The sequence below is a fragment of the Pleuronectes platessa genome, chromosome 16 (assembly GCF_947347685.1).
Source record: "Pleuronectes platessa chromosome 16, fPlePla1.1, whole genome shotgun sequence".
NCBI classification, from domain to species: Eukaryota; Metazoa; Chordata; class Actinopteri; order Pleuronectiformes; family Pleuronectidae; genus Pleuronectes; species Pleuronectes platessa.
The window spans coordinates 10,931,158-10,957,314 of NC_070641.1; the positions used below are offsets into that span (position 1 = coordinate 10,931,158).

At 42.5% G+C, this 26,157-nt stretch overlaps 1 protein-coding gene across 2 annotated transcripts in view; it reads right to left on the reverse strand.

Moving 5' to 3' along the window:
- Positions 1 to 2,385: 2,385 nt before the first annotated feature.
- Positions 2,386 to 26,157, reverse strand: part of stat5a (signal transducer and activator of transcription 5a) — a 57,156-nt gene continuing 33,384 nt past the window's right edge. For both annotated transcript variants that reach the window (XM_053443936.1, XM_053443935.1), the window contains 18 exons: positions 21,397 to 21,534; positions 21,029 to 21,185; positions 19,684 to 19,773; positions 18,559 to 18,733; positions 17,567 to 17,697; positions 17,276 to 17,427; positions 16,287 to 16,442; positions 12,001 to 12,180; positions 11,090 to 11,177; positions 9,335 to 9,457; positions 8,875 to 8,967; positions 7,703 to 7,909; positions 6,903 to 6,997; positions 6,432 to 6,574; positions 5,515 to 5,670; positions 5,310 to 5,361; positions 4,789 to 4,899; positions 2,386 to 4,630 (listed from right to left, as the gene is read on the reverse strand). In XM_053443936.1, the coding sequence (XP_053299911.1) occupies positions 4,507 to 4,630; positions 4,789 to 4,899; positions 5,310 to 5,361; positions 5,515 to 5,670; positions 6,432 to 6,574; positions 6,903 to 6,997; positions 7,703 to 7,909; positions 8,875 to 8,967; positions 9,335 to 9,457; positions 11,090 to 11,177; positions 12,001 to 12,180; positions 16,287 to 16,442; positions 17,276 to 17,427; positions 17,567 to 17,697; positions 18,559 to 18,733; positions 19,684 to 19,773; positions 21,029 to 21,185; positions 21,397 to 21,524 (2,361 nt within the window). In that variant the 5' untranslated portion in view covers positions 21,525 to 21,534 and the 3' untranslated portion in view covers positions 2,386 to 4,506. The remainder of the gene's footprint in view (positions 4,631 to 4,788; positions 4,900 to 5,309; positions 5,362 to 5,514; positions 5,671 to 6,431; positions 6,575 to 6,902; positions 6,998 to 7,702; positions 7,910 to 8,874; positions 8,968 to 9,334; positions 9,458 to 11,089; positions 11,178 to 12,000; positions 12,181 to 16,286; positions 16,443 to 17,275; positions 17,428 to 17,566; positions 17,698 to 18,558; positions 18,734 to 19,683; positions 19,774 to 21,028; positions 21,186 to 21,396; positions 21,535 to 26,157) is intronic.

The following is a 26,157-nucleotide window of genomic DNA, read 5'->3' on the forward strand; positions in this document are numbered from 1 at the left end:
AACCATTATTATGTCTGCCCACTTAGTACAAGCTGTCAGTCTGTTCCATTGGACTTCACTGACACCTGGTGGTGAAATAGGTTTGTTAAAATACAAAAAAAAGATAGTGAAGGCATGGGGGCATCTTTGAGCTGGAAACATAATCATCGGTTATAGTAATGATGGAGGACATCATTTTTCAAAAATAATGGCCTGTTAACATTGCTCAGTATGAAATAAATAGGGTTGTTGATTGTTGCATTCTCCTGACAGGGATTGGAATCATAAAACCACTAAATGGCAATAAATTATGTTGATTCCTGTCTTAAATAAGGAGCTAAAATGATAATTAAGATCATTAAACTTCTGACCAGCTCTCACCACCATCCCACAGCTCTGTGTTAGGGAGAGGAGATGCTGGAGAAATAAATGTGGTGATAAGGCTGCGTTGGTGCTCAAACAATACAAAGCCTCTTCACAGCCTTTACACAGTGTGGATCATCCAGATTACAGCCAAGTAAAAGGAAATGTTCATCACTGAAACATTTTAATGTATAACACAAATCGCAGTGATCTTTAAAATCCCTTTTATAGCTTTTCTTCCATGGTTCTCTTCATTTTAATTACATATATCCACAGTATATATTTTATTATATTGGCTTTTCTACTGTGCCTGGCTTATATTCTGTAATTGCTGCAGGAAAAGCCTTTGTGCGAGTCCATTATCACTTCAAATGGAAGCCACAGTGCTCATGCTTCACCTCTGTGTTAAAGCTCTTGCAATAAATGACGGTTTAGTTTCCGAGCAACAACCCACCACTGCCCTACAGGAGCTGGATCTGCTGTATTACAATCATTGACTTGTGCTATGAAGTACATTTAACTCTCCTGCAAATCTTTCTTTTTTTCTCTTAGGGAAGCAGCCAATGGATTTCTTGAGGTTAGATCTGATAATGAAAATCATATGTGGAATGATTGTTGATTTTCATGAAAATTTGACTTTCTTGTCACCTTTCCCAGGCATGACACAGAGCAGATCAGTGGCAGCCACTGTCAACCACAGCTCAAATAAACACACGTTAAATAACAAACACATCTGTGTTATTTCTTATGTCCACTAGATGGCAGAAATGAGCTGAGTAAGACAATTCGTAACTAAGTGAAGAGTGCTGCTATGATGTGGTAAGAAGCAGAAAAAAATATAAAAAATATATATCAGCCCTGCGCCAAGGAGCACATTGAGACATTTTAAAAACATATTTCCAAACAGACGTGCTCCCTCTTTCTCCCTTTCCATATAAATAAGTATTGATAATATGCAGGTTTGCTTAAAATTCTTCCCTTACAATTAAATATTACAGTTGCCAGGTTTCAACAAAGATTTGGTTGTGAATGTTCAGCTTGTATCATTTACTACATGTGATATTAATTATACTGTAATCTTGTTACGTGTTTTTATAATAATAAATAACTTTATTTGTATAGCACTTATTCGAAACAAGGTTACAAAGTGCTTTACAAACTCCATGGCAATGAATTTACTAAAATAAAAAGGTATTGAATTCAGTTCAATTTTAAGAGCCAAATCATAACGTATCAAGGTCGGGGAAATTTATAGAGAAACCAAACAGTTCCAACAATGAGCAGCACGTTGGCGGCTGTGGAGAGAAAAAACTCCCTCATTAACTGGAAGAAACCTCCAGGAGAGTCAGATTCATGATCCCTGTACAACCCTTGACTTACATAGAAAATCCACTCGAATCATTATTGCCTGATGCAAAATAATTTCAGTTGCTTTGTGTGCAAATGCATAGATTAGAAAGTGAAGTGTTCAGAAGTGAAAGTCACATTTGTGTCTTAAAACCAAACCCCAGTCTCAAATGTCCGTTTTCAATTTGCACACGATCAACCTGCAATGCTGAGAAAGTAACTAACTTTGAGAAAATATTACTTTGCTTGACATTCATTTATATTATTTCCTCCCATTACCTGTCACGAGATATCCGTAGTCTGCAAGTTGGTCTTCATTTTGTGCAAAGTTGGCAGGAAACCAGCGACTGACAGCAGAGGAGATACCAACTGGCACGATTTTAAAAGATAAGCGATGAAACAAAATGGTGACATATCCCTTTAAGGTGACCCTATAATGTTAAATTCCACATCAAGTATAACTGGGGATGTTACAGAGGGGTTCTCTGCACTATGAGCAACTGTAAAATACATTTCCTTCAACCCAAAGCACAACATTTGTGATATGAAAAAAATAAGTGAAAAATAGGTGATATGTTAAAACACAAAATCCTTATGTAGTTGTATATATGGTGAAACTCAACTATGCCCTTATAATGTAAATCTCTACTACACACACAAGCCCTTCACTCTGTGGCTGGTGACTGCACACATGGAAAAAAACCAAGAAGCTTTTATTTTGTAGTGACATCAAGATCATCCGTACTTCTACAGGCATAGTTGAAATTATTTATAAAAACTTTATTTTCTTCTTTTTCAACTCAACAGCTGTTTCTCTTGGAAAACACTCCCAAGTGATAAACCCGAACCACGAAACATGGTACATACATCAAACAGCACACAGCGCCATCTACGTCATCGAAAAAAAGTACACAGTCTACAGTGGAACAAAGCTTGAAAGAAAGAAAAAGAAAAAAATGAATGACAGATTATGGTAATGAAGGATATATCGCAAGAAGTGTAGGCTGAGATTTCCACACTAGCGAAGGAAGTGGGAGACATAAGAAGAAATGAAATGGGGAGGGGGGAGTATTTTTAATACTGTGAAGTCATGTCTGTTGGACAAACACAAAGTACGTCTTCAAGTCTTCTCTAAATTCCTAGTTGCTCTTCGTCCCGTTTGCAACTGATACTTCTGGCAACCAGAAACTTCTGCTCAGATCGGGGGAGGGGTCTGTATGTTAATCTTCAACAGGGTCATGCGGAGGGGTTACATTCATTAGGGCCATGCCAGAGAAACAAAACAACCTAGGATTATGATAGAGAAAATAAATGTTGTGTATATATATATATATATATATATATATATATATATATATATATATATATATATATATATATTCTGTGCACATAGATACTTCTTTTCTATTTGGCTTATACATCAGCTGAGCAAAGCGATTTCTTCCTGAGGTGCAAGGTTCTTTTTTTTTATCAATGACACGCAATCTAGTGAGTGTTCTTGTGTGCGAGTGTGTTTGTGTCAAGTGGAGGCAGTGTGTGTGTGTGTGTGTGTGTGTGTGGGTGTGTGTGGGTGTGTGTGTCGGGGGGGGGGGTAAAGTCAGCATTTCTACCAGAGCAAACCAGGTGACGCACGATTGAACACTTATCTGGAAATCTCAACTAAACCAAAAGCCAGAGGCAGAGGGCGGAGAAATCAGACGGGAGCAGCCCTGCCTCCTGGTGGTCAAACACGCCGACCAGACATGACACTTTCTTCAGGTTAGTGGTTTCAAGCGTTACAAAAAACAAAAACAAAAAAGCAACAACCAGCCAACAGAGTCAGTGAGGGGACGTCTTCACGCACGGCAAATGTAAATTCCAAGAACCCCCCAAAAAACCCCAATGACCGTACCTGCTGGTGTGGATGTGGTGGCAGAAAAACAACAACAGGAAAGTAACAATGACTGTCAGTAGAATGATGCGAGGTAGCATTGATGAGGGGGACGGAGGGACCTGAGAGGACGAGCAGGCAGCGGCGGGGAAATGCTTCAATAAGCATCTCTGTGTACAGACAGAAGAGAGATAGCCCTGTGAGAGCGAGGGAGGGGCGTAGACCTCCCTGCTGCATATCAGCTGGTGAAAAAATCCAAACAAATACATTGTACACGCGACCCAACTGTGTGTGTGTCTGTGTGCGCGTTGTGCTGTGCTGTGCTGATGTGTGTGCCGTCAGTCGCAATGAGAGTGACTCTGCCTTTAGGTTAGTGTACACAGAAAAAAAAGGACTAACTCTGCAGAGCAGTGACTCAGATCAGGTTGTTTAGAGTGAAACGTCTTCACTAGTTTCTTTTTTGTCAAAGGGCAAGTTCCGTGTGTCACTTTAAAAATACTGATAACCCATTTACAAAGAAGAGAATAGAACAAAATAAAAACATTCAGCTGTTAAAAGGACTTCATACAGTAGCATATTGTTTAAATCGGTTCAAAATCAACCGGAGAGGCATGCACGATGTGAATGAACATTATTTCTTCTTTTCTTTTCTATTTCTTCTTCTTCTTCACCATACTGTAACATTGTAGGTTTCTGCATTTATACCTAGTCTGTTTTACAAACACTAGCGGACACAAACAAAAACTAAGAGAAGTCACTGACGTGCATGCTCTCATGCTGGAAAGAAAGAAAAAAAGATCACAACCATTATTAACATTTCACATTATAGTCATCAGAAACAAAAGAGCAGTGGATGGAATTAAACCATGAGAGACGTCAATGCGAGTGGGGCAGGTTGGGAGGCAGGGTTCGTTTGGTTGTTGTCACAGGTGAAAAGGGTCCGAGGGTCATGACTGCTGGCCGCCCCACTGGCTCTCCACCGGCCGCCGGAGGAGCTCCTCCACGTGCCTCGCCACGTCCATGGTGTCGTCCAGGTCGAAGTCCCCGTCCGCGTCCAGCATGGAGTCGCTCCTGACACAGGACACAGATAGGAGTCACCCACAGTCAGACACGCTGGCAGCACATCACCAAAAAAAAAGAAAAAAAAAGAAGCAGAAGCAACAACACACTCTTTACCGGGACAAACGACACAAAGACGCTCACTCAGAGCAGCTCATAGAAGGACTCACATAGGTGGGTATATGCCGTAGGTGTGAGGGTGACTGACAGGTGCCGGCGATGCGCCGTGATCCATGTAGGTTTGGTTCCCACCTGTTGGGTCTGGATTGGCTGTTGCAAACCTGCACACACACACACACACACACACACACACGAACACACACACATAGATAAAGTCTATGTTCATCAGTTGCCTAAGCAACTACCCTCAGCGTGTTTTCCAGGCCCTGCTGCATCATTACGGCCGTTCTCCGTGGTGCGGATGAAGCAGCCGCGGAGAAAGGCACGGAGCGGGGCTCGCTCACTAACAAGCCTAACTCTAATGATGAGCGGAAGACAAGCTCTCTCAGGAACCCTGGCCCTCCCTAATTGGCCTCCTCCAACTGACTAATAGCTGATCTGAATTCAGGCTCCAATATTTAGTGATTAACTCTAAATGTTGCCACAGAGGGGGGGAAAAAACCCACTGGTGGTTGGGGGGGGGGGGGGAGTGAGAGAAGGTGGAAAGATGAACAGGAAGTTTTATACTCACTCGGGCACCACTTGTTTGATCTGAGGCTTCACGTAGCCGTCCACTGCTTTAGCTTTAAAACAAACAGGCACAGGGAGAGAGAATGACTGACGGCTCGGAGCGGTTATTCTACAGCAGTGAAGACGTCTCTTCACATCGGGGGCTGTGCAGCCGCTATATGACATCTTGAGAGTAATACAGCCAATGCAAACAGAGGGTTGCTTACAGAGGGGCGGGGTGTAATACTTGGAGAACACCTCATCCTTGGCCCTGTCGGGGTAGAGGAACAGGAGGTGGTTGAGATCGCTGATGCGGTCGGCCAGAGAGCGAATGGAGAAGTCTTTGGTTGTGTAGGGCATGAGGTTCCAGACCATTCTCTCACCTGGAGAAACACAGCGCCCCCACCGCAGAGTCAGCAGAATTACAATAATAGTAATTCAATATTTTTTTCCTCCAGCAAATTGTTCTGTTCAGCTGGACTGCAGTGGTTTTATCTCCGAGGAGGACATATTTTCACCCACGTCTGTTTGTCAGCAGGATTATGCAAAAATTACACTGCAGATTTCCACAAAACAGAGTGGAAGGATGAGAAATGGACTAAGAAATAACACAACATTTTTTGCCAGATTTGCCACTTAGCCAGATGCTAATTAGCAGAGGGCTACATTTCTGCTTTAAGCTCATCGTAAGAACCAAGATAACGAGAACTACACATTTTGGGCAACCAGAATCAGAGCTGAAGGTGATGAATTATTCTTCAGGTGTAGAAGAGATGAGTTCAATAAGATAAACACAGGGCAACATCTGCCACACTCATTTGACAGTTCATCTCACTGCCCTCTAGTGGCCAGAGATTGCTTAATGCAACTTTAACTTAGCCAAAAGATGGTTGACAGATAGTGACAGTGGATTTAGAGAGTGAAATCTCAAGATCGCTGAAGCTGCCCAATAACTTACAGCATTTTACAAGTAAGAGCTCCCTATTGTAAACTAGTTTAAGATTAAATTGAAATCCGCCATGTTCCCACAGGCTTTTGAGTGTCTTTACCTTGTACATTACAGCCTTATTTTATTTGATCATATTTCGTTTCATAAACAAACTTGACTTATTGTAAATTCGTAACAAGCATTTGCACATCATACCTGCTTTATTAGGATTTTCCGCCACCCAGGCTATTGTAATTCCTCCGATCTCAGAGTCACTAAAGCGCAGAAGGAAAGTACCGTTGGGTTTGGACATCAGCATGTCCTGAGCCTGCTGCTTGTTCACGAAGCCCAAGATGGCCCTGAAAAAGGAGAGGGGAGAGACATATAGAAAAATTTGTCTTGTGCTTCCCCCTCAGCGCGTTTGCCTCCGAGTTTACTGGCGAGAGTGGCTAGGCGGCTCCCCAGGGTGCCGTGGAAAATCATGCAAGTGAAACATTGCCTGCGTTTTCGAGACTGACAAAATGAGGACAGGAGAAAACAAAATACTTTCATGGAGCATGAAGTCCAGCTGTCAAAATGAAAAAAGAGAGGTAGCGCTTTTATTTTTCTGCTCTGACTCACGTTTCAGCCAAATACTGAAGCTGTCAAGAAAAAAGAAGAAAAAAAACCTCTCTGCAGTTTCCTTACCCGTCATTCCAGTGTGGTTTAAGATGCTTTTTTGTGAGCTCCATCACACCATCAAACCACTGCCAAAATGTGAAGTTCCTCCCTGGCAAGCTTTCCTGTAGAAGAAAAGGGGGATTGGGGGAAAAAAACATTATTTAAAAAGAGCACAGACGTGTTCAGACGATATCATGTCAACCGAGTCCAGAAATAAAGAGAAAAACAAAAATGTCCTCATCCTAGTCGTATTTATGATTTAACTGAGCGAACACATGTGTCCGTGTGTGTGTGTGTGTGTTTAGCCTGTACACAAGTCTGTGAAGCGCTTGAAACTTGATGTTCCTGTAATCTAATGAGACCGATGGTGTGTGGTGAATGTGAGTGTGTTTTCCCCCATCGCCAGCTGCTTTGAGCCAGAAAATGAGGCCTCCAGCCTTTCAGTGTGTGGACAAACAGGTCCATTAAGATAAAGACCCGGCTGCAAATGAGGCGTTCTCACTCAATTCGACTGCAGAATCTGCAGAACGGGGGAGCGGGGACGCCGCAAATGGAGCAAGAAATATCTCTATGTGTGAATAATCCACTAGTAGTAAATTATTCTGCAGAGAACATGCGCAGCGGTTAGAATGGCTTACTAAAACTGGCCTGTGGGCCTTTTAAAAAATGCAAAGAGGAGAAAACCACATTCTAAATGCAGCAGGATAAAAACCCAGTTCATTAAAAGTGATGATTGCAGATAGACTGATCCTTATAGGAGCTGTGTGTTTGCATTCACGGAGGAGAGGCTGTGGAGAGCCACGAGAGAAAGAGACCCTGGAACTGACCCTGTTAAACTGTGACCAGGTCATAGTTATGCTGCGGTAGTCGTCGGAGTTGTTGCTCGAGCTGCTGAAGGCCTTCTGAGCCAGGAACACCAGGTTCTCCTCAGACAGGCCTCGGTTGCTCTGCACCTCGGCCTTGTACTTCATGTTGACGGCATCACACAGCTGAGGCCAGAGCACCTTGTCTGGCACGAGGAAAGGCACCCGTCCCTGCGGACACAAGGGAGACAGCGGAGGATTTACACGAGCTTCAGTGACGGGAGCGAGGCAGCGGCAGGAGGCGATAAACACTGTAGGAGATAAACTGGGCAAAGATGAGCACAGAGTGAACACAGCTATTCCCAGAGTAGCACTGTTTTTATATCGCTTCATTGATTCTGCAGGGATTACTACATATTTACCTTCTCACTGTTAATCTAACTTTGAGCTTCACTCTGCAGAATCATGTAAAAATCATCTGCAGAGCGGTTCCAGACAGTACAGAGTTGAGCTTCCAGGCTTTTTAACACATCTACCCGTTTTAAGCCTCTTTACACTGGCTTTCAAGACCTTTAAGAATTGATTTCAATCTTCTTTTAAAAACTTACAAGGCTCTTAAGGGTCTGACTTCTCATTCTATCCTTGATCCTTTATCCCCATACAACCCTGATCGTACTTTGAGATCCTCTGGCAGCTTTAACTGTTCCAGACTCTGGACTGAAGAATAAGAGACAGAGCTCAGAGGGGAGATCCAGCAGGCAGAGTCAGTTGCTTCCTTTAAATCAAAGCTTAAAATATACTTTCATCATATCTGCATTCACTGATTCGGCCCAATTCTAGTGTTTTTATTCTTTATTTTATTCTAAATTTATTCTTTTGAGTTTATCAGTGAAGCACTTTGTAACATTTTTTGATAAATGTAATACGAATATATTGCAATATTAAAAATGTTTTATTATTATAGTCATGGTATGTAGTACCTAAAAAACATTGAGAAACAGGAACATATAAATATTTAGAATTTATATTTGATACAATAAGTAATCAATTGTTTATCATCGTAGTCTAGCACTACACATCATTTTTTTAATGTACAACATTCATGTATAAATCCACAACAATATAATTAGGTACATTAGACACACGTCGAAGTAACAATTGTGAACTCAGACACAATTAAGCAATTATTTACTCACCGGCTCCGCAAAAGCATTGTCCCACAACACTGTTGCTGTGGCGTTATTGTCTTGACTACCATGAACTATCACCACCACAGGAAGTGATAGCGTCTGTTCAGAGAGAGAGAGAGGGGGGGGGGGGGGGGATGCATCAGTTCAAGAAATCTACAGGATCTATAAATACTGAACATACATGGCATGGCCTTCATTGTGGAGCTCTTTAAAACATCATTATAAAACCAGTGGGAAGACGACAGAGGAGGAACACCAGTGGACGCTCAAGTTCTCCTGACTCAGGCTTTAAAAACGTACAGATTCCTGTTAAAGCAGAAGCACGAATGGATGCGTGTGTGTGTTTGTGTGTGTGTGTGTGTGTGTGTGTGTGTGTGTGTGTGTGTGTGTGTGTGTGTGTGTGTGTGTGTGTGCATGTCAAGGTTCAGGTAGTTGTTTCCCCCCCCGTCTGTCTGGACCCTCTTACCTTAACTTGAAAGACAAGCTCATTGCCTCCCACACTAAACTGGGACTCGAACAGGATGGTGAACTTCTCCTCTGTGACAGATTCCGCCCCTCGCCTGTCCGATCGCTTGATCCTCTTCAAAGACTACATGAAAGATGTGTAACAATCAGGTATATGCTGCACATTCAGCCTGTGTAGTCAGGCTGACAAAACACACATCATAGATACAGTATGGTACACACATGCATAATTCACTTTTGAGTCACAGAACAGGGCTGACATGTAAATAATCCATGGAAGGCTCAGGGGATTGTTGTAAACAAGTTGTGTGATGTACAGAGATGCTCCTCAGATGCTGTACATTGATCCACTAAAAGGATTGCTGAGTTACTATGCATGTGCAGCACACACTGTACTGAATTACCCACACTGCACTATCACAAGATAATGACCCTGGGTGGTGCAGTGCATCTTAACTGACTTTCTTCTTAATCCTACAAGATCCCAGTAGATTACTATTACTTTATTGTGTAAATCCCCAAACTATTGGAACTGCATTTACAAGCACAGATATGTCAGCCCAAGTGGATACATTTTTATAACCTCTGCCAAGGAGGCTATCATTTCATCTGCGTTTGGTTGTCAGTCAGCAGGATTATGTATAAAACAGCTGGACTGATTACCACTAACTCTGGTGGAAGGATGAAGTATGGGTCCGGAAAGAAGCCTTTACATTTTGGTCAGGGGGCAGATCCAGGAATTTTTACAACATTTAGTTTATTTCCCAATCTTCGATCTTGATAAAAAAAAAATTGAGTGAATTAAACTGTGTTTCATAAGGGGACAGTTGGGCCTTGACAGTTTACTGCATTTTATATAAATTGTAGCTATATGACCATTTTACCATCCATTTCCATAACACTGAAGAACATAACAATCGGTAATTGCCTCACTTAAAAGCGACCTACTTTACATCTTGCATGCAGAAGGAAATTTGACAGTTTTTATTCAATTTTACCCAATTCAATGTCTTAGTATTTCCGAATTGAAAGCATAGAGCAAATAAACAATTGGAGCTTTTGAATAAAGGAATAACTGACTTCGTTTTTGGTATAAATTTAATTTAAATGATTGAGCAGCCAATTACACTGGTGACGTCATTTCTATAATGTCAAATCAAATATTCGACCCAGTGCTGTTGCAGAAGTTCCATGATAAGTGAATCCATCATCCTGCTGTTTTCCTGTTTGGGTCATTATCTTGCTGTACGATGAACCCCTGACCAGCCAGACTGTCATCCTTCTACTATCTTTTTCTCACCATTCTGATAGCAATAGTACTAAGTCCTGCACCATATACCATTCTAATAGTACATCCATAAGAGCTGACAGAGCTTATCATGGGTAACCTGTCTGAATTGTGTGCACTCATTTAGAGAAAGAATTTAGAAAAGCTGGAATATAATGTCTTTATTTCCCAAATTCTCTGAAATGTATGATTTCTCCGATTTTGGTGACCTAAACCTTTTTCAAACCCCAGCTCAGGATTATTCAGTGGACCTGTAATTCTTAAACTTTAAATCTAAAAGAAAAGTAGACAAATTGAGGTGTTCTAAAACTCTGTTACACGAGGACAAGGCTGTAATATAAATTTGGGCTTTGATATCATTTCAAATGAATTCTTTAGCCCCTTCCTGCCGTATGAAGGACATAATAGTCAATTAATTTCCTGTAGCTTCCTGATGAATAAACCCCTCTGCTCGCTGCAGACACTCACCATGTTCCTGAAGTGGGCGCTGAGAGTGCCTGTGGTCTGATGGTACTCCATCACACAGTTATTGTTGAGAATCTCCCCGCTGCTGTCACTGAAAGAGAAAGGAGATCAAATAGTCAATAAGCTGCTGCTGTCTGCTGTGACGCACTTTCCAGGACTAATTAAAACAAAGTGATTCTCATTTAGACGCCAGGAGTGGAACAAAACACCCCACTCGGCACAGAAATGATGTTCATACTCCTCTTTTCATATAAGTGGAGGGTTTAACAACCACCTTCTTTATCCTCTCTACATGACAAAACAGCGAGCAGATGTGCCTGAGCTGTGGATCTGAGTCGCACCGGGTGCTTCAGATGACAAACAGCAGATGATGGCCGAGCTGTTGAATTGCTCCCTCATTTTACTACTTGCTGTCAGATTGACCTACAGTCTTGGAAGGTTTCTATTAGCCAGGAGGAATGTGGACCGAGGCTGCGGAACAGGCTAAATGTGGATTCTGCATCCACACCATAGATTCCTCGGAGGAACTGTTCAAGTTCCAGCAATGTCTCCGCGGTGAGGTTTGGAAACACACTGGGCCAGAGTTCATCCTGGGATCCAATCGTCTTTGCAGAAAAACTAGACTTCTTGTCTTAATGGCGCCATGGGAGATCAATGCAGTGTCCCAACTAAAGGAAGTGGGGCTACTAAAAAAGAAATGTTCATTCAAAAAGAGGGAAGCAGACGGATCACATGCTGCTTTTACAGCGTGAAAGGACATGCGTGACTCCCTGAAACATCAGCTACAGAATAGATTTTGTGTTTCAAATAAACCACATTGTTAATATTTTCCAAGTAGCGGATGAATGACTCAGACAATCTAGTGTCCATTGTAATCGTTAGTGTTTTTTTGGTTTTCAAAGCAGTGGACCTACTTCCTTGTGTTCTCGTTCTTCAGCAGGGCCTTGGCTTGCTGTTCGCTGATGATGGTGGCTTTGACCTGGGGAGGGTTCATGTGCACGTTCAACTTCCCCCCCACCAAGAGTCGTACCGTAGCCGCAAACTTGGTTTGGGTTTTTAACACCTGTGGAGGCTGTTTCTCGATAATAAAGGTGCTGTGGAGACACGAAGAGGAAGACAGAAGAAAGTCATTTAGTTCAAGTGCACATCATATTACATGGTAGGTTGAACTCTCGCCATTTAACCCCATATTTCAGAAACGAATGAAATGCTGCTTAAAATACGTAAAATAGTATTAATAGCTTATTTCATTCCTTTTTGTGGTAGATATTAGCTAAAGACAATGTTGCACACATTTCCGAATAAAACCGTGACTTCAATAAGAACTGAATCTTATTAAAGACTAAGATAAAATATTTAATATTGGTCCATATCGATAATAATAATAATCACACAAAAAAAGTATTTTAAGTTTAAAGACTCATCTTTGCTCCTCAGTGAAGGTTGTGGTTTTAATCTCTTCTTTGTGAGCAGAGAATGAGACTTTACAAAACTGAGGTCGGTCAATTTGGTGTTTTACCTCTTCACCGTGCAACAAAACATTAGCATTACATCGATATGTTGGACTTGATAAGAATTTCATTGTGATAATTATCTTTATTGTTTTATCACAGCCCTGCAACAAAAGGCTGCAAACTGAATCCAAACGATGTATGTTTACAATATAGAAAGAAACCTTCACCATTGAGATGGAGTCATTTTGCTGTGAAGTGTTGAATGAAAAATCTCCCGCTTGCTAGAGATGAAAAACCCAGGGTTCCTTTAAGGTCTCCGCACCAGCACATTTGAGTCTTTGAACATTGGCCTTATAAAATGACTTTAACCATGTGCATTAAGCGGAAGGTCATGAAAGAAGTCACTGTTCAGCAAACTACCAGGGTAAACAGTTCTTTTCTTCTGATGATGTCGGTTTGCTTCCCCGTCGCCGGATTTCCACATTAGCGCACAAAGAGCACGAAGCGAGGCAACAGCAGACGCAACCTAATAATTAAGCCTGCGGGCTCGGAGGGAGCTCAGAAACAAACACACTCTGTTGTTATGAGCCCTTCAGGCCCCCTCGTCTGCATCTGGACTAAGTGGTGTCGAGGAGACGAAACCCGGCACATCCCCTGCCTGAAACCTGCCGAGCTTCAGCAGAATACATGGAGGATGTTGTTGAGAAGGCTGTGTCGGTTCAGCGCGTGATAGTGGTGCATTACTGTCTGGTCACAGGCCCGTCTGCAGTCAATAACAAATCGCTGTGACAGGGACACTGCTTCTCACTATGTTGTGGGTCCACGGAGGGGCAATCTTCTTGGAGAGTGGGATAGGAGGCCGTCAGAAACCTCAGATTACTCCCTTTCCAGAGATGGTGGAAGGCTCAAAGGCACTGGCAGATGTGCTGCCGGGTCCAGAAATGATGCGGGGAGACAACTGCATGTCAGATGCTGGATGGGCCTGCTTCACTTTATTTTAATCTTTAGCACACAGCATGTTCTGCTTCTCTGCAGATTTCTCTAGGTGCATTAAACCACCATCCTTTGCTCCGGGGACATTTACATTCAGTTCTGACTCATCTCCTTCATCCTCCTCATCCTTCTCTGCAGATTTTGAATGATGGCTGGATGACACAATGTCTTAAATGTGATGTCTGGTGACCCAGAAGAACTTGCTCTGGCTTAACCTGAGGGCTCAGATTGGAAAAATTTAGACGGGACACACTTTAACTTAGTATACTGCAACTAAACTTGCTTGACGGGTATTTCAACACATTCATACAATGGTAGTTTCACCTGCATCTTAATAAACACAAACCCAGCATAGTCAAAGTTATAATCTACCTACTAATTCCACAAAAGTCTGTCTTCGCATTTGGCATGTGTATTGTAAAAGGCCCAGAGGTTGGTGACAAACCACAGCAGTGGGCAACGACTGGGTCAAACCTCAGGTCAGAATCTGTTTGGGAATTGGTCTTTAAAGTAAAACCACAACATTTGTTTTATTGCTGCTATGCTTCATATTGAGCTGAATGGCAGACCTTTTATTTTGAAAAGAGTAGAACTTGGGTCTGAATATTGTGTCGATTGCTTAAAAGACCTCTGAACTCTCCTGAAATCATTTAAATTTATAAATGAACCATTTAAGTGACCAATAATAAAGAAATTTCAGTTTCGTCTCTCCTTTTTTTTTTAATATAAAATCTTCGTTGCAGATGATCCAGGCAAAATCAACAGAAAGTTTTTTGACAAAGAGACAGTATATTGTAGAACTGTTTGAAGCGGACTCGCTAATGACAAGGAATAATTCCAAAGTAGCTCAAGAGCATTAACACAGACCAAGGACAAAGAATGACCCTGTTTATATTCTGTGTGTTAACTCTCTAAAGTAGTGTTAGGTTTCATTGTTAGTGGTGGGGAAAGCCATTCGCGTGCTGGATAATAACTGCCTTGACACGCACAGGAAGCGATGCAGCCTGTAAGTGACAGCCTCACACTCTTTATGGTGTATACTTTAAACACTGGATCAGGACTTCATTCAATCACTGCTAATGCAAACCAAACATATCCTGCTGCCAATGCTTCACACAAAACCAGCCAAAACGAAAAGCTTTCATCGTATAGCACACAGAAAACAAGAATGTATAAGATATTGTTCATGAAAACTGTCTCTGCAAAAGAAGAGCAATATAAAAGGGAGCCAAGAAAAAAGAAGGATCAGCCACATCGAGCTGTTAGATGAAGAGCTTCAGGCGCACCTTCCAGTCCTCGGCAAACTTTCATGTGCACTGCTGCTGCTGCATGGAAAATTACTCACACCACGCACAGCTCGAAATCAGATTGTGCTCACCATTATTTCTGACTGACTTTAACAGAAGCAGTGTTTGTTTGGCTGCAAAGTCAACCGTAACTGAATGAGTAATATCTGCGCTTGCTGTTACCACCAAATCAAGCAGGACTGAAATTTCTCGAAACTTTGACAGCTCTTTCTGGAAAGGGAATTCTTCAATGTTACCCGCTGGTCATATAGGGAAGCGTTGAGTCCGGAGATGACAAAACAAACAGCGCCACATCCTGTCGCTCCCCTAAAGTGGACTTAATCCAGAAATGGATCAATTTTAATGTCTGAGTCATTTAATTTTAGCAACAGATCATATCTCTCACTCAAGTTGCCTCCAAACGCAACAAAAAGTTGTGTTAGTCCGACTTGCTTCCATAAAGGCCAGCCCTGATTGCAGGAAAGGGCGATGCCTGAATATAAGATAAATCCCCAACTCACACATTCGTATTGACAGTGATTGAAATCCGAATCACCTTTGGGTCAAATTCTGTCCATTCTGTGTCCGTGCTGAGGTAAAAATGTTTTTCCTTATACAGCCCTGTCTCTGTAAACAGGGAACAGACAATCTGCCTTGGACTGAGTCAAAAAACTCAATCTCAGCGAAACAGTGTTCATGCTCCTGCGCAGGTTAAGGGGAAAGAAGAGGACAAATAGGGAAGATGTGAGAATGGCAGCAAGGGAAAGGAAATCATGCTAACATGCTGAAGTGTAATCGCATTGTCAAGAAGGAGAGATAAACGAGTTTGCTAGCACAGTTGAATGATCGTTACGCTGTGTTTTAGATGCTTTGTTTATATGTTTCAGTTCAGCTATGAGAAACAGTCACCCACACCACAGCGTATAAGATTCCGACATAGATCTCCTTTTTTCCAGGTAGCCCAGTGTAGCCAATATTGCCATGGAAATAAGCATCCATACATAACAGGGGTGGAGCACATGAGGGAGTTGGGGGGGAACTTTTTTGCCGTCGAGTTCAAACATTGATTGTTTATAAAGACGAATGACATGACAGCTCCCCAAAAATGAAGCCAAAGGGTCTAAATCGCCCCCTGGTGACTGACTCTAGCATAGGTCATGCACCCTGCCTACTTCCTGTTAGAGAGTGGGACAGGGTCCAAACAAAAGGTCAAAGTAGATGTCAGATAACTTTTTCTCAAAAAACTGTTGTCACAAAAATACATTCCAATGTAAATTTTTCAGGGAAGTTTGGTTTTAATTATTTATTTGATGTTGTAAAAACGAAGTGAAATGTCATGATTGACGGCTGAGACTGAGTGAAAATTGGGCGAGCATGTGTATAGACGGGATCTAGCTGCCACAGCAAGATGTTTAACACACTCACTCACGCCCTAACTCACGCTCACACTCACACACACACACAGACCTGGTGACCAATGCTGAAATGATATCTGTGATAGTGCTGTTGAGTTCGTTGAGCAGCTCTTCGATGGGGCCAGGAATGGGCAGCTGTTGTCTAAGGTGCTCTGCTCTCCGGATCTGCTGCCTGTTCTGCCAGATAGTTTCTGCCAGCTTCTCACACCTGAGACAAACACACACATGTAGGAATTAGGCTTAAACACAGATTATTTTACAGCAGAAGGTCCATATTAACAGTTTCAATTACAACGGAACACAGCAGCTTCCTATGGAGTTTCTCCAGCCAGCCCCTAGTAAAAACTCCGGAGAATGTCTGAATGAGCCCATGTTAGAAAACAGTGCAATACACGCTGCAGGATTCACGGTGAGCAAGTGCGCATGCAAACACGCTACAGATGCAAAAGTCAAAATAACAAAAATAATATTCATATCTCAGGTTGAAAAAGCAACGCTATACAAAAAGAAGACACCAAAGAAGATGTCAACTGGGAAAGACATTGAGATTCGAGAGCTTTCGGTGATAAAGTTTGCTGCACATGATCTCCGCAGAGGAATTAATACGTAAAGTTCTGCATCCGACATGCTGCACCACCCCTCATCTGAATACACTACTAGATTTCTGTGTTGCTGTGAACGCATATGAGCGGAGAATCCCACGCTGCATTGATCATCTATGAAAGGCAAACTCCGGAGAAAGTCCAAATCAAATTCTCTGGAGTTCATGTCTGAAAACTGTTTAATTTAAAGAACCAATGAAATCCCTGAATGTATAGAGAAGAGTGTTTTTGCTCCGACAAATAGGCAGATGACCACAGAACACAGTCAGTTGGATAATAAGGGATTACAAGATGTCATCACATGCCTGCCTGTCTCTCTCTTATTAGGGGGCCAAATAAACCCAGTGGTAGTCAATTTCAAGCTTGTATCCTGTGACCTTATGTATTGTTAGGGAGTCTTGGGGCTGTGATCTTGGTGGGAGGTGGACAAGAAACTCACCAGGACTGCAGGATGTCCAGGCCTCCCTCCGGCGGGCCCCCGTTGCCTGCCAGCTGTTGCCGTCTCTTCCACTGGATTAGCTCGTCATCCAGAATGATGGTCTGCTGCTTCCTCAACAGCTGCAGCGTTTTCTGGTGCTTCTCTGCAAGGTCCTGCGCGCAGAGCGACAAAGAAACGCACAGCCTCGGAATCACTGTGGAGTATAAACTTGTACTCCGTGGAGAGGCTGACATACCATCAAAAACCGGCATTATACACATGCACCTATACACAATGAAATTCACGTCCTACCAGTCTGTATTTCTGTAGTGTGTTGGCTTCCCTGGTCAGCCATGCCTCCACTGTGGCTCTCTTGCTCATGAGGGCGGGCTCCCGTAGCTGTCGGTCAGCAGGGGGCAGTGTGGTCAGGCTGGTCAGCTGAGCTGTGGAGGGGTTGGGGGGTGGGGTTCATGACAGCCATGGGGGGGACAGGTGGGGTAAAGTTAGAGATGAATGATAGGAAGTAAAAATCTCTGACCTGTGCACGTACATGGTGCATTATCTCTTAAGAGGTAGAATGATTTCCCCAGGATACATTTTTTTAGGATAATGCAGCCGACAGTGAGGTTCCCTGTTATGAGAAATGCCACATATGATCCTGGTTGCTGTGTTATAGAAGCTCCAGCTATTATCTTCTCTATTGCTGAGAGAGAGCTGTCGAACGGATACACCTTGATATCTCAAAGCTTTATTCAAAAAATATTTTAGCTTGAAGCAGCATGACATCGTCCAACTGTGTCAGTGAGGTGTACACCCATCACTTAGCGCTTACCTCAATTTGTTGTCAAGGAGGTTATGCTTTCACCCCTATTTGTTTGTTGATTGGTTTGTTTGTTTTTTATATGAGATCAAAAGAAATCAACAAAACAGATATCCATGTAGCTTGATATAAAATATATGCTTTGAGTCAGGGAAGAACAAATTCAATTTAAGTGTGGATCTGGATCAGTGGGTGAGTCCAGGAATTTAGTTTTGTACTTTTCTTTAGGATTGCAAGATAAGAATACTTTCTATATTTTCTCAGGGAGATATTCATGGTAACTAACTAATTAAGAAAAAATCTCTGGATTTTCTCATATTAATCTCTTGATTATCTTTCAAATCAATCAATTATTAAATCTAGCTCACATTAGTGAAAACTGCCCAGATGATAGTGTTGATTTTGTTCAAATTACATTGAAGCAAAACACATAAAAAACGATGAATAATAAAATATCAAAACTGTTGTAGCCCTCTGGTCTCACCCTGGATGCGGAGGCTCTCCTGGTACTGGATGATGAAATACTCTTGGTTGTGCTGGAGCTTGCGCAGATCATTCTCAGTGTCCTGGGTCATCAGGCGCAGCTCCTCAAAGGCCTGGTTTATCTGCTGGTATTTCTGAGACATGCTGTCCATCATCCCGCCCACAGGAGAGCTTGACTGTCAATTACAAGAAAAACGTGATTGAGAGACAAGCGAGCGGCGGGGGAGAGGCGGAGGAAATGACGAGTCAGGGAACAGAAATTGATAAGGTTGGTTTTTCCATTTGCTGTAAATTGTTTGAATTGTCTGTCATCCTATTTTTATGACGGTTATTAAGCGAAAAAGCTGAGCCCGTTGCTGGGGGATGGGGAGCAAGGAAACAAAATTTAGCTGGACACGATGCATTGACCCCTGTGCGTGGCGGTGGTGCTATTTGACTGTGAAATCCCCACTGGCCACAAGTAAAGTGGGAACACTGCAAACAGAGAGGGAGGAAATGCATTTGCTTATCATACTGAGGCAGACTGCATGGTCAGTTAAAGCTCTGAACAAGAGCACTATGGTGTCTTAAGGTTCAGAGTTAACAGGGTGGAATTCAATCAGCCCAAATATGCATTACACTAATAGAAAAGGCATGTTGTGACTGGAAATCAATTCACCCCAGGAGCTGCTGAGAGTCAGATGTTTTACGCACTGCTGGCTTTATGGTTTTATAACCCAGTGCTTGTTATAACCGTGAAATATTCGACTGCCATTTTTGGACTGCCCTCCATATTGCAGCGTTTGCAGTGGAGAAATACAAAGGGCTGCTTATACAAGGCCATTTTCCGGCATGATTGAATAAGTGGGAGTGTCTGTAGATATCACATTTATGATATAATCCGAGGGGATCGGCCGACTTGGGGAGATAAATGGGGGAAACAGAGGCTGGTTACACAATCCCCCACTATCTGAATCAGTCACCATTACGTGGTGGTGCTTGTGTTTGCAGGCTTTGTGCGGGCTATGAAGTGAATAATGCACGGAGAAGCCTAAGGTGTTTGCAAGTTCATATTTCAGCGGGGAGGTCTGCGCGGGGACCGATCTGCAGAAGTGTACACGCAGGTGCACACATGCACCATACTCACGTTTGTGGCCTCTCTGACGAGCCTCTGCTCCGTGTAGAGGATGTGTTTGATGCATCGGACCAACTCCAGAGGACAGCGGTCATACGTGCTCTGAAAGAAAAGGAGCACATGAGCCGTGTTAGGGCCGGTTAGCCCCTGAAGAGTGGAGCGGCCGCTGCAGACAGGACTCGCCAATTTAGTCGCATCAAGGAAGCTCGCCGAGTTCTGGAGCCAGCGGCGCAGACACACTAAAACCCATTAGATGAGCCTAATGAGTCCCATCTCTGAAGCTCAACACTTTATATAGAGACATGACTCATTAGCATAGCCACACATTGTCCCTCTCACACAAACGCACACAGAACCAAAGTCAAGTGGTTTACGTGCTATAGTAATATATTTTAAATTGCAGTTTCACTTTCAGTTAAAAAAAAACACCGTTGGTGTCAGTTATTGTTGTTGTTTCCTGCTTCAAGTGAAACAATTAAGTTGCTATTGATCACAAAGTTTTTTCGAGGTGACAACAGTACTTTGCTCACCTGCATTATTATGACTTTTTAAGGCTAGAGTGGAGCGCCAGCATTTGGAAAGTTATATATGCCAGCACAGATGAAAACAAGAAAAAGCTGTGTGCTAGGAGTTCAGGATTGCAGTTTCATTGTGCTCAGCAGCCCTCTCACCCTGTTTCTCTGGCCGGCTTTCGGGCAGATGGGAGAAAACAAACAGATCTGTGAACGGGGAGCTCGGTCATAAATAGCAGCGCTGGCCGGCGACCAAAGCCCTCACTTGAGCTGTCCTCTTGTTTTTCTCCTGGTGGATACAACCTGTTCTTAAAACATTTTGTTCACTGTGTACTCTTCCTCAGAACCAGGACAAGAGAGCCGAGCAGCTGTGCCTTCCAACCGCTTGCTTAACATCTTGTCACGTTTGTAAACAATCAAAAGTGTTTTGCTGAAAACACGACAACAGCCAGAGATGATCTCATTTCTTTAAATGTCCCTCTGGAGTTGCTTCTGGTTTATAAACTCTGGGTGCTTGATGTTTCATTTTCATTTTTCAAACATTTTTTTACGCCAGATTTGTTTTTCAAGTGCCAGGTAGATTTATCCGTCATTGATATATCTGACAAAACCCTGCTTTTTTTCTAACTTTGGACAATAAGAGCCCAATAGAGTTGTCCTGTCTGACTTCAAACCAAAGGTAAAAAGCCCCTCGGTGAAACACCATGTATGAACAGGACACGGTGGAATTTTTTTCTGCTCGTTGGCCAATGGCATCAAGTCAAAGGATAAATCTAGCAAGGTGCTATAAATATTGTTATGCAGCTCAGTTCTGGTGGCAGAAGACATATTTCCAAGAGACGCACCTTGAGCTGGTTGGCGTAGTGTCCCAGTTTGATTTTGAGGAGGAAGCCGTCTTCTCCCACCTGGTGCTCAGCCTTGTTCTGCAGCTCCTGTATCAGACTGTCCAGCAGGCGCTTTGCCTTTAACTCCTCCTGCGGGTTCTCCAGGTCTATGACATCCCTAAGAGACACACACAAGCCAAGCAGACATGTATAAATGCATGCACATAGTTGGTGACTCTGATGTGTCGAAAAGAACAAACAGAAGTGGAGGAGGAAAGAAATGGGCCGAATACGCCGAATACGTTATCACGGACAAACAGGCAACTCAAATATTTGTTGGCAAAACTGTGCAGACGTGCACGTTCTGTTTGCACTGAGGAGCAACTCACCAGAGCTGGCCCTCTATCCACTGGGACAGATAATGCCGCACCTCGATGGGGAAGTGCTGACCATAGAGAGACTGCATCTGGTGCAGGGCATCTCCCTGGAGCTGCTGGGCCTGGATCCACACTGCCATCTTCAACACCCTGAGGGCAGAAAAGGGGGTTGGCTATAAATCAGAGAGCAGGGAATGAAGATTGAAGAGATGATGCAATGAGAGGGGATTTGAAAGAATGTGAAATAACTATGTACGTTCCACAGACTGATATTTCTTCACCTGTCGAGGAGATGAAGAAAGAGAGACACCTGGTATTCAAAGAGTTTTGTGGGTGTGAGTATCTGGAATGCTCAGGCTTGAATCACAGGGAACACATGCTTTTTCAACTGAATCAATGTTTAGAAAAACAATTTACATTATAACAAAAGGAAGCCCAATCAAATAAAGAAAGGCTTCAAATTACCAAACACTTCTACTTTATTCCCCATTTGTTATAATTATAATTCTTTTAATTTGGAGGAGGACAGGTCTGGCTACCATGGATGACTTGTATGCTAATAAGTATCTGCAAATCAGGAACTATGTCAGAGGATGAGAGTGAAGGTCTCAGAGTATGGGCTAATTGTCTTATTAGCATCCACTTGAGACATCAGTTAATTTAATGTAAAGTCATACACAGACTCCATTATTCACAGGTTGACTTACACTCATTCTGTACATCACTATCTCTACTCTGTATCAAATGCAACCTTGGCTCACATGCCTGGGTTTGCAGCAGACTCCAAGAGTTCTGGTCAGAAGTTTTTCATTACTACTCAGATGTCTACGTGGACGATCTTCCTCCCAATCCAGAAACAGCCATTCAGGGCTGTTCACAGCAGTTAGAAACTTTAAATCGATACAGTATGGAATGATCATTACAAAGATGGTCCTTCTTATGGTCTGGAACAAATAGATGTCCCCGGGTTTTTTTTAAGCTGGCTCACAGAGCTCTCCAGTACTTCATATATGGAGAAAGCCCGATATGAGATGTCAGGGAAAGAAAGTAGGTTTAAATTTGGCAACCCTTCGACTATATCACAGTACTGAGGGGACCCCCTGGACACCTCCACACCTTTGTGGTTTTTCAACACTTATCTCTTATTTGCTTTTCAAGGCACAATGTAATTGTATAGTCGAAGGGATGCCCATAGTAACATTTTAAACATATGAAGAAGAGTGCATGATTTTTTGGATACTGGAGGCCAGTCCTGGACGGTGTGAGAGTCTGGGGTAACATTAGCAGCTCTGTCCTGATCTTTATTAGACTGGGGTAAGTTTACACTCCAGCAACCGCAGCCAACATTAAGCGTGCCAATGCGTTACCTTACAAACACTTTGGTGAGTCCTCCTAACTCAAGACCTTTTCTCTTGCAAAGTTAAAAGGGACCACCAGCAAAAAAATCCAAACATGTTTATTACAAAATACAAAACTCAGTTTGACAGTGTTTTTCTTTTTCTGCATCTGCAATGACCAAATTACTGGATAGTTTCCCCCGAAACTTGGTTGAAGAACCCATTAAATCCTCTCAGATAATAATGTAATGCATCTTGTGATAAAAAAAATCTAGTATGTTAAGGGGACTTCCATCCATGAGTATGTGCAATTTGCTGCAAATCCAAATAAAAAACTTGAATGGGAGGGGGGGGCTACTGGACTGGTAAACTGAGTTTGCGTGAGCATGGGAAAAGTGACAGGGAAGCAGAACTCAGCGAACAGCCGACTGATTCACCGTGAGATGAAGTTCCTGCCATTTTAACTTTAAGGAAATCTACTTTGAAATGACAAATCCACAATGAATCGACAGATAACCGAACGCCGACCCTGTGACAAACCACTACAGGCGCACACAGTACACACAGTTTGGGGAAACGAAACCTACAACATACGGATGCTTCAGGTTTCGCCTCCATGACTGCAGCGGTTGAGCCGGTCGCAATCGTCTTTCCTCTCAACATGTCAAACAACTGCTCTACATTGTGTATTGCTGTGTGTTGGGTTGGGAGGACCTGGTGTTGTTGGGTCACTGCTGCCTGTTTCCAGTCAACACACCCACTCACCCCTTCTCAAAAGGGGCATAGTCACTGTCAGTAAAAGACTGAGTAAAATGAGTACGCGGGAAGTTTGTGGTGAATGTGTTTATATGTGTGTGTGTGTGTGGTTAGTGTATGTGCGCGTGCATGTAGTGTAATTGTAGGCGCTTGTGTACATTGTTCTGTGTGTGTATCTTTTGTGTGTCAACACGTAGCAGCACAGGCAGAGCAATAAGGCAGAAAAGAAAGTTGATCTACTTTATCTCTTTTGTCTGTGTCTCATTTCATCTCTCTCTCTCTTTCTCGCTCTCTCTCTGTCGCTCATTTCATTAGCTCAGCATAACTCCAGTTCATAATATCCACAATACCCACAAGGCATTCTGTACATTGCTGAAGCCAATCTCAGAGGGATGTTTTCTTTTCCTACTTTAAACTTGCATTTCCTCTCCAAACTATTCAGTAACATCAGTTCACAGTCATTTGGGACATTGTCGTGGGTCTTGCATAAAAAGAGAAAACAGGAAGCTGCTTCCCTGCTCGGAATGAAACTGCATCAAATCGATGAGGATCCCATGACTTGCACAGATAAGATTTAGTTATCTGCCTAATGATACTGGAAAATAAATCAATTGAATGAAAACATCAAACCCTGTCATTAACCTTTCTTCTCATCTGGTCAGCAGGCAGAGCACATGCAAATGTGCATGTCATGGAATAAATCACATAACCTCACAGATGCGTCCATGTGGGTAAATCCACTGTATTCACCGCTGTCAAGGAGTTTAGGTTTTCATCTGCCTTTGTTTGTTTGTTTGCTAATTAGCAAGTTGTTTTTGCGTAAAACAACTTTATGGAAAGATGTGTTGTGGGTTCCAGGAACAGTGGAGCAGATCCAGGTTGTTTTGCTTAAATTGTCTTTAACATTCAGAGATAGACTTTTTTTCAATTCATTTCTCAGAAAATAAATTATGGACCTTGATGAAAAGTCAGGCATGTCTTGGTGACTGATATTCATCATGATATTTATTCATGCAATTTGGTGCAGAGCCAAATGAAAATGTAGATTTTGTGAATTTAAATGCCGTTTCATGAGGGGGGTGTTGGTCCTTGTTTTTTTTGTTTTTTGCTTGTTAGTTAGAGGGATTAAACAGATTTCCACAAACTAGATGGAAGGATGTGGTTTGGGTCAGGAAATAACTTTTGGCCTGAAGATATTTTTTTTCACTTTCTTTAACATTGCAAGAAAGGGTTGTTGTTCTGTTGTCAATCTAGTTGCATGCGTATTTTGGTGGAGCTTGATGGAATTTAGGGGGACTGTTGGGCCTTGGCGGAGATATGCGCTCTCCAGAGTTATACAAGTGTGTGTCTAGGTAAGATGGGCTCAGAAAGATAATTCCACTCCTCGCGGTATTCACGTCCTTAGACACTGAATCCTGTCAGCCTCTGCTAATGCCCCTGTACTATCACCCTGAGTGTTAACGTCAGCCTTTGACCTCCAAGCTTCATCCTATCCACTGAAGAACTAAAGAACAGACTTCAGTTAGCTGCTAGTAGTTGTATGAGTGGCTCACTTCTCCACAGACAACAAGCTTTGCTCCATAAATCCTGACAGATTGTTCTGGTAAACTGTGGGTTAGCTGCATGGCCGATGACTTTGACGGTCATAAGTAAGGAGTCGCTTCGCACAGAACTGGTCATTGTGTTGAGAAAGCCATTCGTTAAAGCTATAATTTAATCACATTAGTAAATTATTTACCTAGTTGGCAAACTGAAAAATCACATAACATTTAATGCTCGTTCATCTTTGAGTTGTTTTTAGAATGAGTAAAATTACAGACAGAAGATGACAAACACTATATATTTCCAAAAGACAACTAGAACGCATATTCTGCCATTGCCAAGTGGTGCCTGTAAATTGCAATTTCGAATTTCACACACTCCCCTAAATCCACTGATTGTACTCATTCAGATCCATGAATAATTCTCTGAGAAACTAACAAAAGTTGACAAACGGCCTATCTTGCAATGATTAAGAAAGTGAACAAAATAAATCACTGGATCTAACCCCAATCAAACCACACCCAAATCTAACGGGTTGTTCACTGACCCATACCACATCCTTCCACCAAGTTTTGTTGAAACCTGATCTGTTTGTTTTTATGTAATTTTGCTTAGATACAAAACAACAAAATAATAAATTGAGTGTATTTCACCAGTATATTATCTGCGAGGGCATCAGTGCCCCAAACTGTCAGCTGATTGGAGGAGGAACTAAACAGGAAGAGCATGAAACCTCTTTCTGTGACACCCACGGCGGATGCCAGATTGTCTGTCTGTGCCATCCCCCTTTAAGGCAGACATACAGACAACGCACGCAGTGCATGCTGGCAGCTAAAGTGTAGGTTGTGCAGCCAAAAGACAGATGGAGAAACTGTGTGTTAACCAATCTGTCTGTCTCTTTAACAGTTCTCGAGGGTGAAGGATCAAGGCTGGCAGTCATTAACGCCTCTGTTCTCACCTCCACCGGGAGAACGAGATGCTTCCCATCATCTGCTTCACTGTCACTAACCACAACATCCAAACATCCTGGCATGAACCTGAGATATGCCGTGACAGCTAAAGAGTCCCCTTATCGTTTTCTCTCTTCTCCACGTAATCAATTTGACCAATAACGTTAAAATTAAAACTGCCAACTAAA